Source organism: Populus trichocarpa, chromosome 4 (genome assembly GCF_000002775.5).
Source record: "Populus trichocarpa isolate Nisqually-1 chromosome 4, P.trichocarpa_v4.1, whole genome shotgun sequence".
Classification (NCBI taxonomy): domain Eukaryota; kingdom Viridiplantae; phylum Streptophyta; class Magnoliopsida; order Malpighiales; family Salicaceae; genus Populus; species Populus trichocarpa.
This window is the reverse complement of record NC_037288.2, coordinates 22,105,765-22,118,640: the sequence shown is the minus strand read 5'-3', so window position 1 is coordinate 22,118,640 and position 12,876 is coordinate 22,105,765. Positions and strand designations below refer to the sequence as shown.

Below are 12,876 nucleotides of genomic sequence, written 5' to 3'. Positions count from 1 at the left end.
CTCAATTTCTTTTTAAAATGTTACTAACATTAATCATTTATATAGTTCAAGTTGACTCTCCAATAATTTCAATTGTCTTGCAATATGTTTTTACTAGGTATTGTTGCATCAGTTTACACGTAATTTCTTTAAATTGATTTAAAAATTCACCTATATTATTATTATTATTAATGCTTTATTTTTATTTTTTTAAGAGTACATTTAGATTCTGTTTGCAAGATTTAAGAGAAATAATTTTAGATTTTGAGTTATAATTCAAAAATAATTTTTTTAAGATAATTTATGAAAAAATAAGTTCAATTCTAAGTATTGTTTATTGAGAAATAATTTAAAGACATTTTAAGAAATAAAAGTTAAAAAAATAATTTTAATTAAAGAAAAAATGTATACAATTTCTTAACAACTTTTGATTTGAATTAAAGATTTATTTTGAACCAACATATTTATAACCCATACTTAAAATTAAAATTAAAAAATAACTTAAATCAATTATTAAAATCCATACCAAAATGTCGTGCACAAACCAAAAGATTTGGTTTTGCAAATTTTATGGCAAAAAACCGTATAATGACATGAAATCCCCATCGGGCAGTACTCCCAACCAGGCCCATTTTAGCATCTCCTAAAGATCTTATAGGCTGGTCACCACATTGCCCTAGGTGCAGGTTAAACTATATTTTTTTATATTAGAATATTAAAATTATAAAAAAACTATATTAACTTAATGTTTATTTTGGATAAAACAATTTGAAAGTTAGAAACAAAATGTCAAACATAAAAAAAATGAAAGAAAATCTAAAATACAAAAAAAAAACCTGTCTCTCCTATGAATTATTAATTAGACTACCATGATTTTCCTATGATCAAATAATTTTTCCATGTTTGATAGTTAGAAAGCAGTTGGCCATGCCCCGGAGATCTTATTTTTTTCTAGAATGCCTTTTCTAGTGAAGTGTAAGGTCAAAAGGTGCGTCACCTACTGACAATTCTGTCACATTAAGAAATTTACTAATTATAAACTATCAGTTTTTCTTTCTCTTCTTATTTTAAGAATGTGATTTGATGCCAACACATATAGTATTAACTATTTTTTTTATAATTAATATTAATGTTCAGATCAGCTTGAGCGTATCTCGACTAATCTCACAGGTCCTGAAGTTAACGATCATGTAAGATTCTAGTGACCATTATATTAACAATCACAGAGCTCAAACCTGAAATCATAGGAGGTGCAAACCTCTTGGTCTCGAGCTCAATAGATTGTTAATAACGAAGAATTAATTATATATTCGCAACTATTTTTTTTCATATATAAAACAGTTGTACAAAGAATTAATTGTATATTCAATAATAAATATTATATCTTTTAAGAGAGTTAGTAACGAAATTCAAATTTAAAACTCTGAAATAAGTATTTTATGCTCACCACTTGAGCCATAGTTTTTAACCAATGCCTTTAAGTACTGTTATAAATCTTGGAAGCTTGCGCAAAGAACTGTAGCATAGAGTTTATTTTTTCCAGGAGAGCAAGGAATTATGTGCATCCAGCAATGAGGCCTTTTCTATCTTTTGATACAAACACTTGCGTGTGAACCTCAAAAGTCATAATTGGTACTTTGGTTGACTATTGTTTGTGACCACAAGTAACCACTTAATCATATGGGACAAACAACAAATTAGATTAGTTTCTAGAGAAATATTATACCATCAAAGATGATCAATAATAATAAAACAAACTCGAATTAGTTGTAATGTATTCACTTAGCATAAACATAGTGATAAAAACAAACATGGAGTCTACTTGTTTTAAAAATCACGATATAGAATCATCTAGTAAGTGGGCAAGTGGTAAGAGTTTGGGATCGAGCCTATGATCTCAAGTTCGAATAATGTGGTAGCTAATATGATGATTACTAGAGGCTTCCATGGTCGTTAACTGCAGGGCCTGTATGATTAGTTGAGATTCGGGCAAGCTGACCCGGACACCCACGTTAATAAAAAAAATCGCATTAGAGATTAAACAGTTTGACTCGTGAATAAAAAAAAAATACTCATAACACAGTTAATTTTTTTTTAAGAAAAATAAAATGACATTTGAAGTAAAATCTGACTTGAATTAGATAATAGATTAACAAATCATTTAATTAACTTGATAGGCTAGGTTGGGTTTAATGTCTATGTTATTCAAAGTAAGCAATTCTTATTTTGACAATGGACAAAATACAATCCAGGGATGTGAAATTGGAGGATAAAAGGTAGGTTGGACTTTAGGGATAAGAAGTACCCTAATTTGACTAATTGTATCTTTTTGTTCACGGATCTTTCTACAAGTGTGGTTAGATTATGTTTGTTTTTATGTTGTTTTTGAAAAAATTAAAATTTTTTAATTTTTTTTTGTTTTAAATCAGTTTTTTTTATGTTTTCAGATTATTTTGATGTTTTGATATTAAAAATGTTTTTAAAAAAACAAAAAAAAATATTTTTTAAATATAAAACATTTTAAAAAAACAACCGCAATCACACTCGCAAATACCTCTATAAGTTGCCAAGGGCCAGGGTATACAAAGTCTTGAAGAGAATTGTTGTAAGAGGGTAGCGTAAATGGAAAGAAGGACTCCTACTGCCATCATTGAAAATCATTGTAAAGGGCTCGTACTATTCCCACATGGAGATGGCTTCACAAATCTCTGCCGCATCAGGAAATATGAAACACAGTTTATTCTTCGTCTACCAAACTTTGAAGCCTAAGATTTGAGAATGGTCACACCTTCAATGATTTTGCCTCACAAGTGACAACTTGAACAGGCAAAGGTCAAAATCAAATTTATGAAGGAAACCGTGAGATTTAAATCTTATTTTCTGACAAAGGGTAAAATTTCATTAATCATTGGAAATTACAAAGAACAAAAACTCATAACAAAATAGATATGGCTCAATAAGACCAAAACAAATTGTGGAGAATTGGCAAATGTTTTTTTTTTAATTATTATTAGCATAAAAATCGGGGCCAGTTTGTACGCATCTTAATTAATTTTATAAGTCCTGAAATTAATAATTATGTAAATTTCTAGTAGCTCTAAGATTTGTAGGACCCAAAATAATAATTTCTAAAAAACAAATCTAGAACTTGATCAATTAAACTACACATCTTCAAATTAAATTGACCATGTTCTTGAAGCTATTGAAAATGGCTCAATACCTATCTGCTTTCCGATGAGATATAACGTTTGTTTATGTAGTTGGATCAATTTATTTTTTTAGTTTTAAATTCAATTTGTTATGGTATTTTTTGAATTGTTTTGATGTGATAATTAAAAATTAAAAAAATATATTATTCTGATATATTTACCAATAAAAAAATATTTTTAAAAACAATATATACCATAATCTCAAACACATGCTAGTAATGTACATCTATATGCTAGTGGCAGGTCATCCTACAAAATTACTTAGAAACCGTTTATAAATGTGATGCAAACCGCGTTTCTAAAAAATTCAATTTTTTTTTATTTTGTTAGAATTTAATATGATTTGTATGTTTTAGATCATTTTGATGTGCTGATATCTAAAATGATTTTTAAAAAATAAAAAAACAATGGCGTGACCGACATTTGGGAGGATATTTAGATTACAATAACAGTTATTTTTTAAAATATTTTTATTTTAAAATATATTAAAATAAAATAATTTAAAAATATTAAAAAAAATTAAATTTTTTCAAAAGTATTTTTCAAAATACAAAACAAATAAACTCAAAATCTTGTCCTACTCACAAAAAGAACATATTAGCTTGTTTGGTTATGTTTAGTAGTGTGATGAAATGTAATAAAAATAACATTTTACTTTTTAGAAATATCTTATTAATTAATTTAATTCATAATTTTATATAAATTCAACTAAAAACTCTTTTAAAACTATAATTATAAAAAAACTATAATTTATATTTTTTTCTAAAATTATTTTTTAAAACTATAACCGCAAAAAGAAAAAAACCTACAGAAGAATGCCAATTGCTTACAGGGAATGCTAAGCTTGATAATATAACAATCCCTCATTCTTTCATCCAGAAACAATTTTCTTTACATGCATCTACTTCTACCTCGCACTAGTAATAAATGATAGTTCCTCCAAAACCCCAATTCACACATGCACTCTCTCGCCTAAGAAATATTGAAGAAGTAAAAAAAAGCCACAAAAACCTTGCCATTTATTTACAATTCCTAGTACATTTCGGGGTGCCAAACCCCAAATTCAACTACATAAAGAGAAGGCAATAAAAGAAATGTTGAACAAAAATATAGGTCATCTCCATCACAAGAGATGCGTGCATTGAAAAGAAAACTTTAGTCCTACTCTGCAGCATCTTTTGAAGAAAGAAATCTTGAAGACTGCAAAATGCCCCCTTTCCTGCACAAAATGATCAACGCCGAAAACATGGATAACAAAATGAACTGCTGCCAGGCCACCCTTACACCCAACACTCAAAAGAGAGAAGAAAAGGGAAAAAAAGAGCTGGATCACACTGCAGAGGTTCCAGTTAAATCTAGCTAGGATCTCATCGCTTGGGAGCCTTGGGCCAAGAGTGTGCATTAAGGAGGCGGCAGTTCAGAGTGTATTGCTTTACACATTACCTAGATACAAGACTTGATACCATGGGGAGTATAAATTGTTGGAGACCAGATATGTGACTGCACAATGATCATACTCTCATGGGGGCTCCCTCTAGATTATACATGAATATTAGAAACAAGACAGGTATAACATGTACCACTGTTGAAGCGTCTCAAAATACATGGAGCATCAAAAAGGGACACGAAATAATGCGTAAGCAACACATGCAACATATATGCAAGAATAATGAGGTATGGAAGAAGCCAAGAGGCATGCTTGGATGGTAAAGGATGGTCAGTGTAGTCATGCAAGCCACATAGCTTTTTAGCCCTGCTAGACATTCCATTTGTTAAGGAGGTTGACACTTGATTCCCAAAAGTGGTTCAATGTTGCCTAGCAGGGTAAGATTATATGGAGGTTAAAATGAATAAAGCAATGGCCACCCACCATCACAATAGTATTTCATAAAATTTATATGGTAATACAACCAAACACCCTAACAGTTTGTACCCTTAATTCCTACACCCGCAACATTTACATCTTTCACAATTAGCCAGAGAACATTTCACCACTTCTTTCATCTCACAAACTCTTAACCAGCACACACTCGAGTCTTTACAAGTCAAAATAAGTCAGAGGTGATACAGGCTTGAACTGGGACTTGCATGCTAACTATAAAGATGTCTTTCCCCGATCTAATGTCTAGATACAAATGGCTGTCTGTGAGTATATATGAACACAATTTTGCATCTTGAACAGTAACAGTAAAAATTTGATTACGTTGCCAATCTAATGAAGATGGAAGACAAATAAGAATAAATCAACAACAACAATAAAAGCTGTAGTGACTCACATGATTTCAAGCAGCGGTTTCAGTTACTTTTCCAATGGTCTTGAGATCGAAGATCTCAGTCCAATAGCCATCAGGATCCTTGATGAATGCTATCCCTTTCATTTTTCCTGCAACCAGACTCACAGATCCGAGGCAAGTAATTATAACATATAAATTAAATGATGAACCGATGGTAATATAAATGCCTACGTTGCACCATAAACCCAAATAAAACAACTATTTTCCTAATCATATTAAGTCATTGACGCAATAATTTTTTTGGCCTATGATAAGGAAAAGAGGAAAATAAAATACAACTGGACAAGCAAAGATAAATTGGGTTAAACATCAGTAAATTTGTGTTTGGTGACGCCATTGGAAGTGCTTATCAGTTAAAAAGGCACCATATTAATGCTTTTTTGGGTACCTTTTAGATGGTTTTAAGTTGAGGATGTCAAAACCATTGAAAAGCACACCAAAAAGCACTTCCAACCACATTACTAAGCTAAGGTAGTGTTTTGGAGATGGTCCTGCTCCAGCCAAGCAATCATAACACTTATCAGTTAAATTCAAACTAAAGAGAAAATATTTATATCAATTCCCTTCCTTGGACTATGGATTAGTCAGGAGATACATATAAAGACAACTGCAGAGGTATGAGGGCAGAAGTAACAGCCACCAATATGTGTGTCAGCACAAGAAGCAGATGGGTGCATCATCCAGAATGTTACCTTCTATTTCAAATTAATATAGAGAAAGTTTGCACAGAACAACTTGCAGGTTAAACCACTGATTGATGTCATGTATAGGACATAACCCATGCCCAAGATTAACATTGATTTTATCTTGCCAAATAGCAAACAATTTAACCTGATCACTCCATTGAACATAAACTACCACCAACAATGTGCAAATGAGATGCTCGTATTAATTAAGGGCTAAACTATTTTATTATCTAAAAGAGGTGTCTTACCATCGTTAGGTTTTTTCATAAACTCCACACCTAAGCGTTCAAATCTCTCGCATGCCTTGTATGTATCATCAACAGTAACACCAATATTTCCTGAAATGCGAACAGAAACTGTAAATGTTACTTCTTGCTTGGGATAATCATCCTTTACAAATACAGTAACATACATATAAAGAAAACAAAAAACTAATCTTGTATGATATCTAATTAGGAGAGTCAAAGAAATATTTACACAAAGAGCAGTGTGTTTTGAGGATTTGCACCTGATATAAAAATTACTTCTTGCTTGGGATAATCATCCTCTACAAATACAGCAACATATTTCTAAAGAAAAACAGATCTTGTATGATATCTAATTAGGAGAGTCAAATAAATATTGACACAAAGAGCAGTGTGTTCTGAGGATTTGCACCCTTTTTTATATCATATAGAAACTAAACTGTAAGAACGTAACAGCTTAATTTGAGCCATGCCTACTTGAAGCAATCAAAAGCTCTTGTCACAACCTGTATTGACAGGAAAGTAATCCTTTCTGTTCCAGGGCTTCATTATGATGCTTTAGGGTGCAGGATTGGATTCACCTACTCTTCATTTAAGTTTATCAGTTTATGTTTTAACATTTCTTCAAGGAAAAGTGAAAAGCTTTTAAACTCTGGGTTATCGATGACTCAAATTTAATGGAATCAATTATCAGAGAGACACGAAGAATATGAATTTCAAAGCATATATTATAGCATTGTTGCCAAACATATTCATCCAACTTAAAAGCATTTTGCTAACATGACATTGATTTTGTGATCCTAAGAAGCCTTATAAGCCACCGATAAATATCTTGTTCACATCTTGTGTTCCATTCCTATTAAAAAACCACCAATAACAACATAAAAAACCAGTCCCGACAGAAACCCAAACTGCACTGATAGCTTTCTCAAGTAAACTCCATATATCTTTGTCTCACTGTTCTCGTATAATAAAGGTGTATACAAAGTCACAGCGCATTGAATTTCACAATAATAGCATGCCTTACTATGCATTCATCAATTAAAATGTACTTTTCCTTTAAATAATCAAGATGATAGGAGGATGGTGGTAAAAATAAATGCATTCTCAGAAAGTTTTACCAGCCAAATTGCATTCAAGTAGTACAGAGTCCCAGAAAGCAGAAAATCAAAATCATCAGTCAACACTATATGATGGATGAAAACAGTATTGAAGTTGGAAATTACATGTATTACATATATTGACAAATTCCACCTGAATCATAAGATCTTACATACCAAAGCCACGAGGTTCTGAATTTCCGTTGTGATATTTGAACCCAGGATCACTTTCAGTGCCCCAATTACTGTTAGAAGCATTTTATTGTCAGAACAGATAGGAAACAATAGGCGCTAATAAGGAAAAAAGAGAACTAATATGTTTCAAGAAACAGTAAAGAAAATGATCTGCATCAATCATTCTTACTGGGTTTCAGGAGAATTAAAGATTAAGGATATGGGATTGTTGTTTAAAGCATGAAACGGTGACGGTCTTACAAGATTTTGTTGCTTGAGGGTGTTCTTCTAGTTGAGAGTCATAAATAATTAAACAAAACCTTAGTTCTGGAATGGAAACATAAACGGTTCGGTTTTCGATGTGAAGAGGATGAGGTACGAGGTGTGAATTCAAGAAAGGGGAGGCGAGCTAACAATGCTGTAGCGGTGGTTAGTGAACAAGCGGTATAAAACTATGGAAGCTGCAATGAAATAAAATAGAAAGCTGAATTATAAAAAACCAAATATAATTTAAATGATTTTTTATTGTATGTTTTAGTTACTTCTTATAAGTGTTAAACTTGATAGCGAGGGATCTAAGTTTGGTCAAGGATGAACCTCCAAACTTTTCTTTTAGTATTCTCATACCTTTAGAACTCTCACTTGATATCATCATCCATACTACTTAGTAGCGTAATGTGAGCAATAAAGCTCCTTTTCTTCCAAACCTCATAAGCTTTACGAACCCTTCTATATATTGGGTCGTATTGCCATTTTCTAGCTCTTCCATGAAAACATTCAACATTTCTAAAGCATTTTGCTCCTCAAGCACTTATTGGATTTTCATACTCCAGATTTCATAAATTTATATCTTTGCTACCTAGGAAAAACAAGACAAGCATTTTAAACACTAAATCTTGAAATTGTAACAAAGTTTTGGATATAAAAGGTATGGTCTCACTTATGAAATAGGTCGTGTGTGATCATAAAAGCCCAAGCTTTTCGTTGAGGGAGTGAAGTAAGCAGTAAATGCAAACCATTATAAAATATATGCATATATTCCCTTATCCCTGTACTTTTGCCTTTATATTTACCATGAGGGTTTGTATGTTATTCAAAGATTAGAAAGGATTTGCTGGTATTGTTGGGTTATTTGTGTTAGTTTAACAAGAATCATAGATTAAGTTCTTGGAACACTTTATTCACCCCTTCTAATTAAATGCTTCGAGACCTACACATCAAGATACATGTGAATTTGGTTCACACTTGTATAGAACTAAGCTAGATTTGAGAGTACGAAGATGGAATGGTGAAGAGAATTTCTTCCCAAGTTTGCTACATGATTTTTCTTTTCCTCTATGATTATCTTGATCACTAACAAACTACAAAGCAATAGTACCGTTTTTAAACAAGTATAAAGTGATTACTTGACCTTTGTAATCAAATTACAGACATGATAACTTGCTTTAAATATAATTTATTAACTTTTTCTATGCACTAAATACACAGCTTTGTAAGGCTTGTTTTCTTCATCATCATTTAAGAAGACTTTCCTTTGTTTTGTAGGTCTTTCCTTGAACAAAAACTTCAATTTCTCTATAATTATAATTCACTTCAACCTAAAAAAACACATTTTTAGTCTTTCTATGGCCTCATCAATATACATGTGAATTTGGTTTACACTTGCATGAAGGTAAGCTAGAGATGAGATAGAATGGAGAAGAGAATTTCACCCGAAGATCTCTATACAATTTTCTTTTTCCTCTCACAATCAATCCACCTTTATCACTAGCAAACTACAAAGCAGCAGTGCTGTTTTAAAACAAGAATAAAGTGTTTTCTGGGCCTTTTTAATCAAATTGTAATATTAATGCACAATCTATTGCCATGTACTTGTATATATAATTGAAGCAACTGTTTTGATCGCACTGATAAGCAAACTCCCTCAGTTTTGTATTAATTGATGTCCTCTAGTTATTAGTTGGACAATGATAAGTGTTTAACATGATCAATCCACAGAATTAATGTGTGTGTGTCTATATATATATATATATATCACAGCAAACCTGTATGTGGCTCAGTTAGCATTCCTATCTTACTTATCCTAGTATTTGTCTTATCTAATGTTCCGCGAATCCCACCCAATTACGAGTAGCCACTTCCTTCAAGGCAGCTCTCCATTTCTTCACCTTTTCCATCTTTTCTGTTAATAGTTCATGTTCACTGATTGAATCCCCAATAGATTCAGTTTGATTTCTTACATGAGATGGATTGACCTGGTAGATTAACCGTCTGTCCATTCATTTCCTTGCTTTCCAGGATCTTTACAAGCTCGTCCAAGCACCATTTGGACGATGCATAGTTTTCAGAGAAAACAATCACATAAAGCTTGGATTCTTCAATCGCTTTCAAAAGTGATGAACAAAACATTTATTTTAATTTTTTAAAAAAAGTTACATGTTGATCTGTCGAGATGACTCACATCAGATAAACTCTCATACAATTTTATTTAAAATTTGTTCTGGGACAAAGGCTAAAATCATCAGTTTAGGGTCGAGTTTAATAACTCTGTAATCTTTAGCCATAAACAGAACTTACACATAGTATAGATTGCATGCAAATATTCTTCCAAGTCATCAGTGTTTGAGGTGTTGCAGGTGATCTTATTGATAGAGTTGTCAATATTTTCTGCACCTGCATCTTCCACATACTGCTTTCAAGTTATAATACTTTCGATCCACATTAACTAAAGAACATGAAATGATACATCAGTAAGTCAAATGTTTCGCTTAGGCGACTAGCTTGAATGAGCAATGTAGGAAAGCAGCTGAGAATATTATTCTCTTAACTTTTTATCAGATGGTAGAGTGCAGAGGCAATTAGAAATTTCTCGGATGCAAAGAGGACAGCAAGAGTAATAGGGTGTCTACATGAGTTGTCTGTGATCATAGAATTTATTATTGTTTTTATTCCTCGATGGTAGATGATATTTTCAAACTTGCTTATCAACCGAATATAATAAATATCTTTGAAATATTAATTGTGGGTAATTAATCAGCTAATTAAGTACCATCATTTATGTCTAATCCCTTCTTGTTCTTACTTGTAAACTGATATTCAAATCATTAAAGCTCGCCATTGCTGACTAATACTTGCACCTTGCCCTCCTTTTAAGGTGTTTAATTTCATCAAGTCTTCTAGTCGCTTTTTTAAGAGGCAGCATGAGTGAGAACAGAACTGCACCCTAGTTTTTGGAGTTATGCAATCACTTGATAAAAATATTCTATATCATCCAATCATTCACTGCTTGCTGATCTCGTAGGATTTGTGAAATCCAAACTTTATCTGAAATATATATTATTTTACGTTGAATAATAAATAATATTTTGGTAATGAATATCTGAAACTTGATAAATATGAATCATTTTTTTTTTTATTAAGTACTGAATAAAGTATTTATATAATAGAAACTCGACATATATAAATGCTGATGAAGATTGGTCGAGCAGACTGTCTTTTTCTATCATTTCCATGCTATTCTAATTAAAGCGACTTTATTTTTTAACAAGTGTATTTTATATAATTAAGTTTATTTCGTGACTCTAAATATCATGACATGGGCAGAAAGGAGATGCATTAATTATTAGATTCGAGATGAAATTTATTAGCCGATTAGTTTAATTTTGTGCTTAGTTCGATCGAGCTTGTTGAGTCGATTCTACTATTTAATACTACATTGTTTAATCCCGTCTTGTAGATATTCGACCAAGATTTTCATCAAATCGAACAGAAACATAAATATTTAATATCATGAGCATATATATATATATATATATATTTTTCACCCAAAACAAAATCATAAATATTTGTGCTCGACTTTTCTTCCAATCATGGAGATTTTTAACTGTAGAACAACCAATGTCAACATTAGAACTTAGAATGGATGTTCCTCCTATTTGGCAATGGTACTGCCTGTGTGAGAGAGAGAGGGAGACAGTGAGAGAGAGGGAGGGAGGGAGGGATGCAGAGAGGGAATGTACTTTCTATATATATTAGCTTGAAAACCCTAGCTTCAAATGGAAGATCAAGAGATCTACATATCTAGCACAGGCGCCTTGCGTATTGATCATGGATGATCTGTCCTCCAAGTACTTAATTCAAAGATTACTGGAAAACCCTTGAAATATTCTTCCACATCCATTGAATTGTGGCTGCACAATCACTTCAATTCATCATCACCTCTATAAACACCAAGCACCTGCATAAAGAATTTTATACATGGCCTGTCGTTGTTGAACACATTAATTTGCTCTCATAGTTAATTAATAAGCACAAGAATTTCTTGCCCTTTCTCCTTGATGATTACCAGTACAATATTTCTGCCACCATGAAACTGCAAATTAACCACAGACAGATGAAAAGAAAAGAGGCAGCACTGCTGTGTATATATGTGAGTGAAAACATTACCAAAATGGCATTCACCTGCACTTGCACCTGCACCTCAACTAAGCTTATTAGTTTCCATATCTAATTGTCCCACATACTGTATCGACAGAACTTGATTTTGTTTGTGGAGTCAAAAACAAAACAAACGCAAAAGATGCAGGTGCAAATGCAGATAAAGGCAACATATTGGCATGCATAATATTGCCTGTATGACCTGCAGCCTGTTTATCATATTATATCAAACAACTGCTAGCTACTAGTTGTCACTCACTCTCTATAACTAGTAGTATTATATACAATGAGACTGGCATCTCTTGTTCTTCCTTGACGAACTTCCCGAGTACCACGAGATATTTATAGGGGTCGGGAGAGAGATACACAACACAGAGGCAAGAGGACATGCATTTTGGGTTTTTTTTATATATAAAAAATAGTATAATATATAAAAAAAAGTGAAATAACATATTTTTATTTTATGTTATATTTTAAAAATATTTTTAAATATAGTAAGATAATTTTCACGTTTCAGAATAATAATGTTTCAACAAATTATATTTTTAAAACGTGACAACTTAATATATATCTTCATTGTTAATTATTTGATTTAATTAGTTATTTGGTTAATTTAGTTGTATGAATTGAATTATTGTTTTATATAAAAATTATAATTTTATAAATTTTTTTTCAAATATATTTTATAAATTAAGAGATATATTGTTATACAATTTATAAATTAAAAAATATATTTTAATTAAAATCATAAA

General features: G+C 31.6%; 1 protein-coding gene and 1 long non-coding RNA gene across 9 annotated transcripts; both read right to left on the bottom strand.

Annotated features, from left to right (window-relative positions):
• Positions 1 to 4,179: 4,179 nt before the first annotated feature.
• On the bottom strand, positions 4,180 to 8,508 carry LOC18098236 (lactoylglutathione lyase). 8 transcript variants are annotated; one of them, XR_002981215.2, is made up of 6 exons: positions 7,878 to 8,218; positions 7,691 to 7,758; positions 6,677 to 6,737; positions 6,417 to 6,506; positions 5,465 to 5,571; positions 4,180 to 4,722 (listed from the first exon to the last, which is right to left on the bottom strand). XR_002981215.2 is itself a non-coding variant. In XM_024598747.2 (6 exons), exons 1-5 carry the CDS (start codon positions 8,340 to 8,342, stop codon positions 5,471 to 5,473), a joined length of 348 nt encoding a protein of 115 aa, XP_024454515.1. In that variant the 5' UTR covers positions 8,343 to 8,508; the 3' UTR covers positions 4,180 to 4,722; positions 5,465 to 5,470. The 8 variants fall into 8 exon arrangements, 3 of the variants coding, with proteins under 3 accessions (XP_024454515.1, XP_052308396.1, XP_024454516.1); XM_024598747.2 differs by lacking the exon at positions 7,878 to 8,218 and adding an exon at positions 8,315 to 8,508; XM_052452436.1 differs by lacking the exon at positions 7,878 to 8,218 and adding an exon at positions 8,315 to 8,508 and having other exon boundaries at positions 4,180 to 4,631.
• Positions 8,509 to 11,519: 3,011 nt separating this feature from the next.
• LOC127905234 (uncharacterized) lies at positions 11,520 to 12,510 on the bottom strand. The gene is made up of 2 exons (XR_008059079.1): positions 12,134 to 12,510; positions 11,520 to 11,877 (listed from the first exon to the last, which is right to left on the bottom strand). It is a non-coding gene; the product is annotated as an uncharacterized LOC127905234 (long non-coding RNA).
• Between the last annotated feature and the right edge of the window lie 366 nt (positions 12,511 to 12,876).

What these genes read in the sequence shown, in the direction of transcription:
- LOC18098236 (XM_024598747.2), bottom strand. Translation starts at nt 8,342, where the DNA reads ATGATGATATCAAGTGAGAGTTCTAAAG. An exon ending in ATCAAGTGAGAGTTCTAAAG is followed by an intron (nt 7,759 to 8,314) that starts GTATGAGAATAC and finishes TGCTTCTAACAG; the next exon opens with TAATTGGGGCACTGAAAGTG. An exon ending in TATGAAAAAACCTAACGATG is followed by an intron (nt 5,572 to 6,416) that starts GTAAGACACCTC and finishes GTCTGGTTGCAG; the next exon opens with GAAAAATGAAAGGGATAGCA.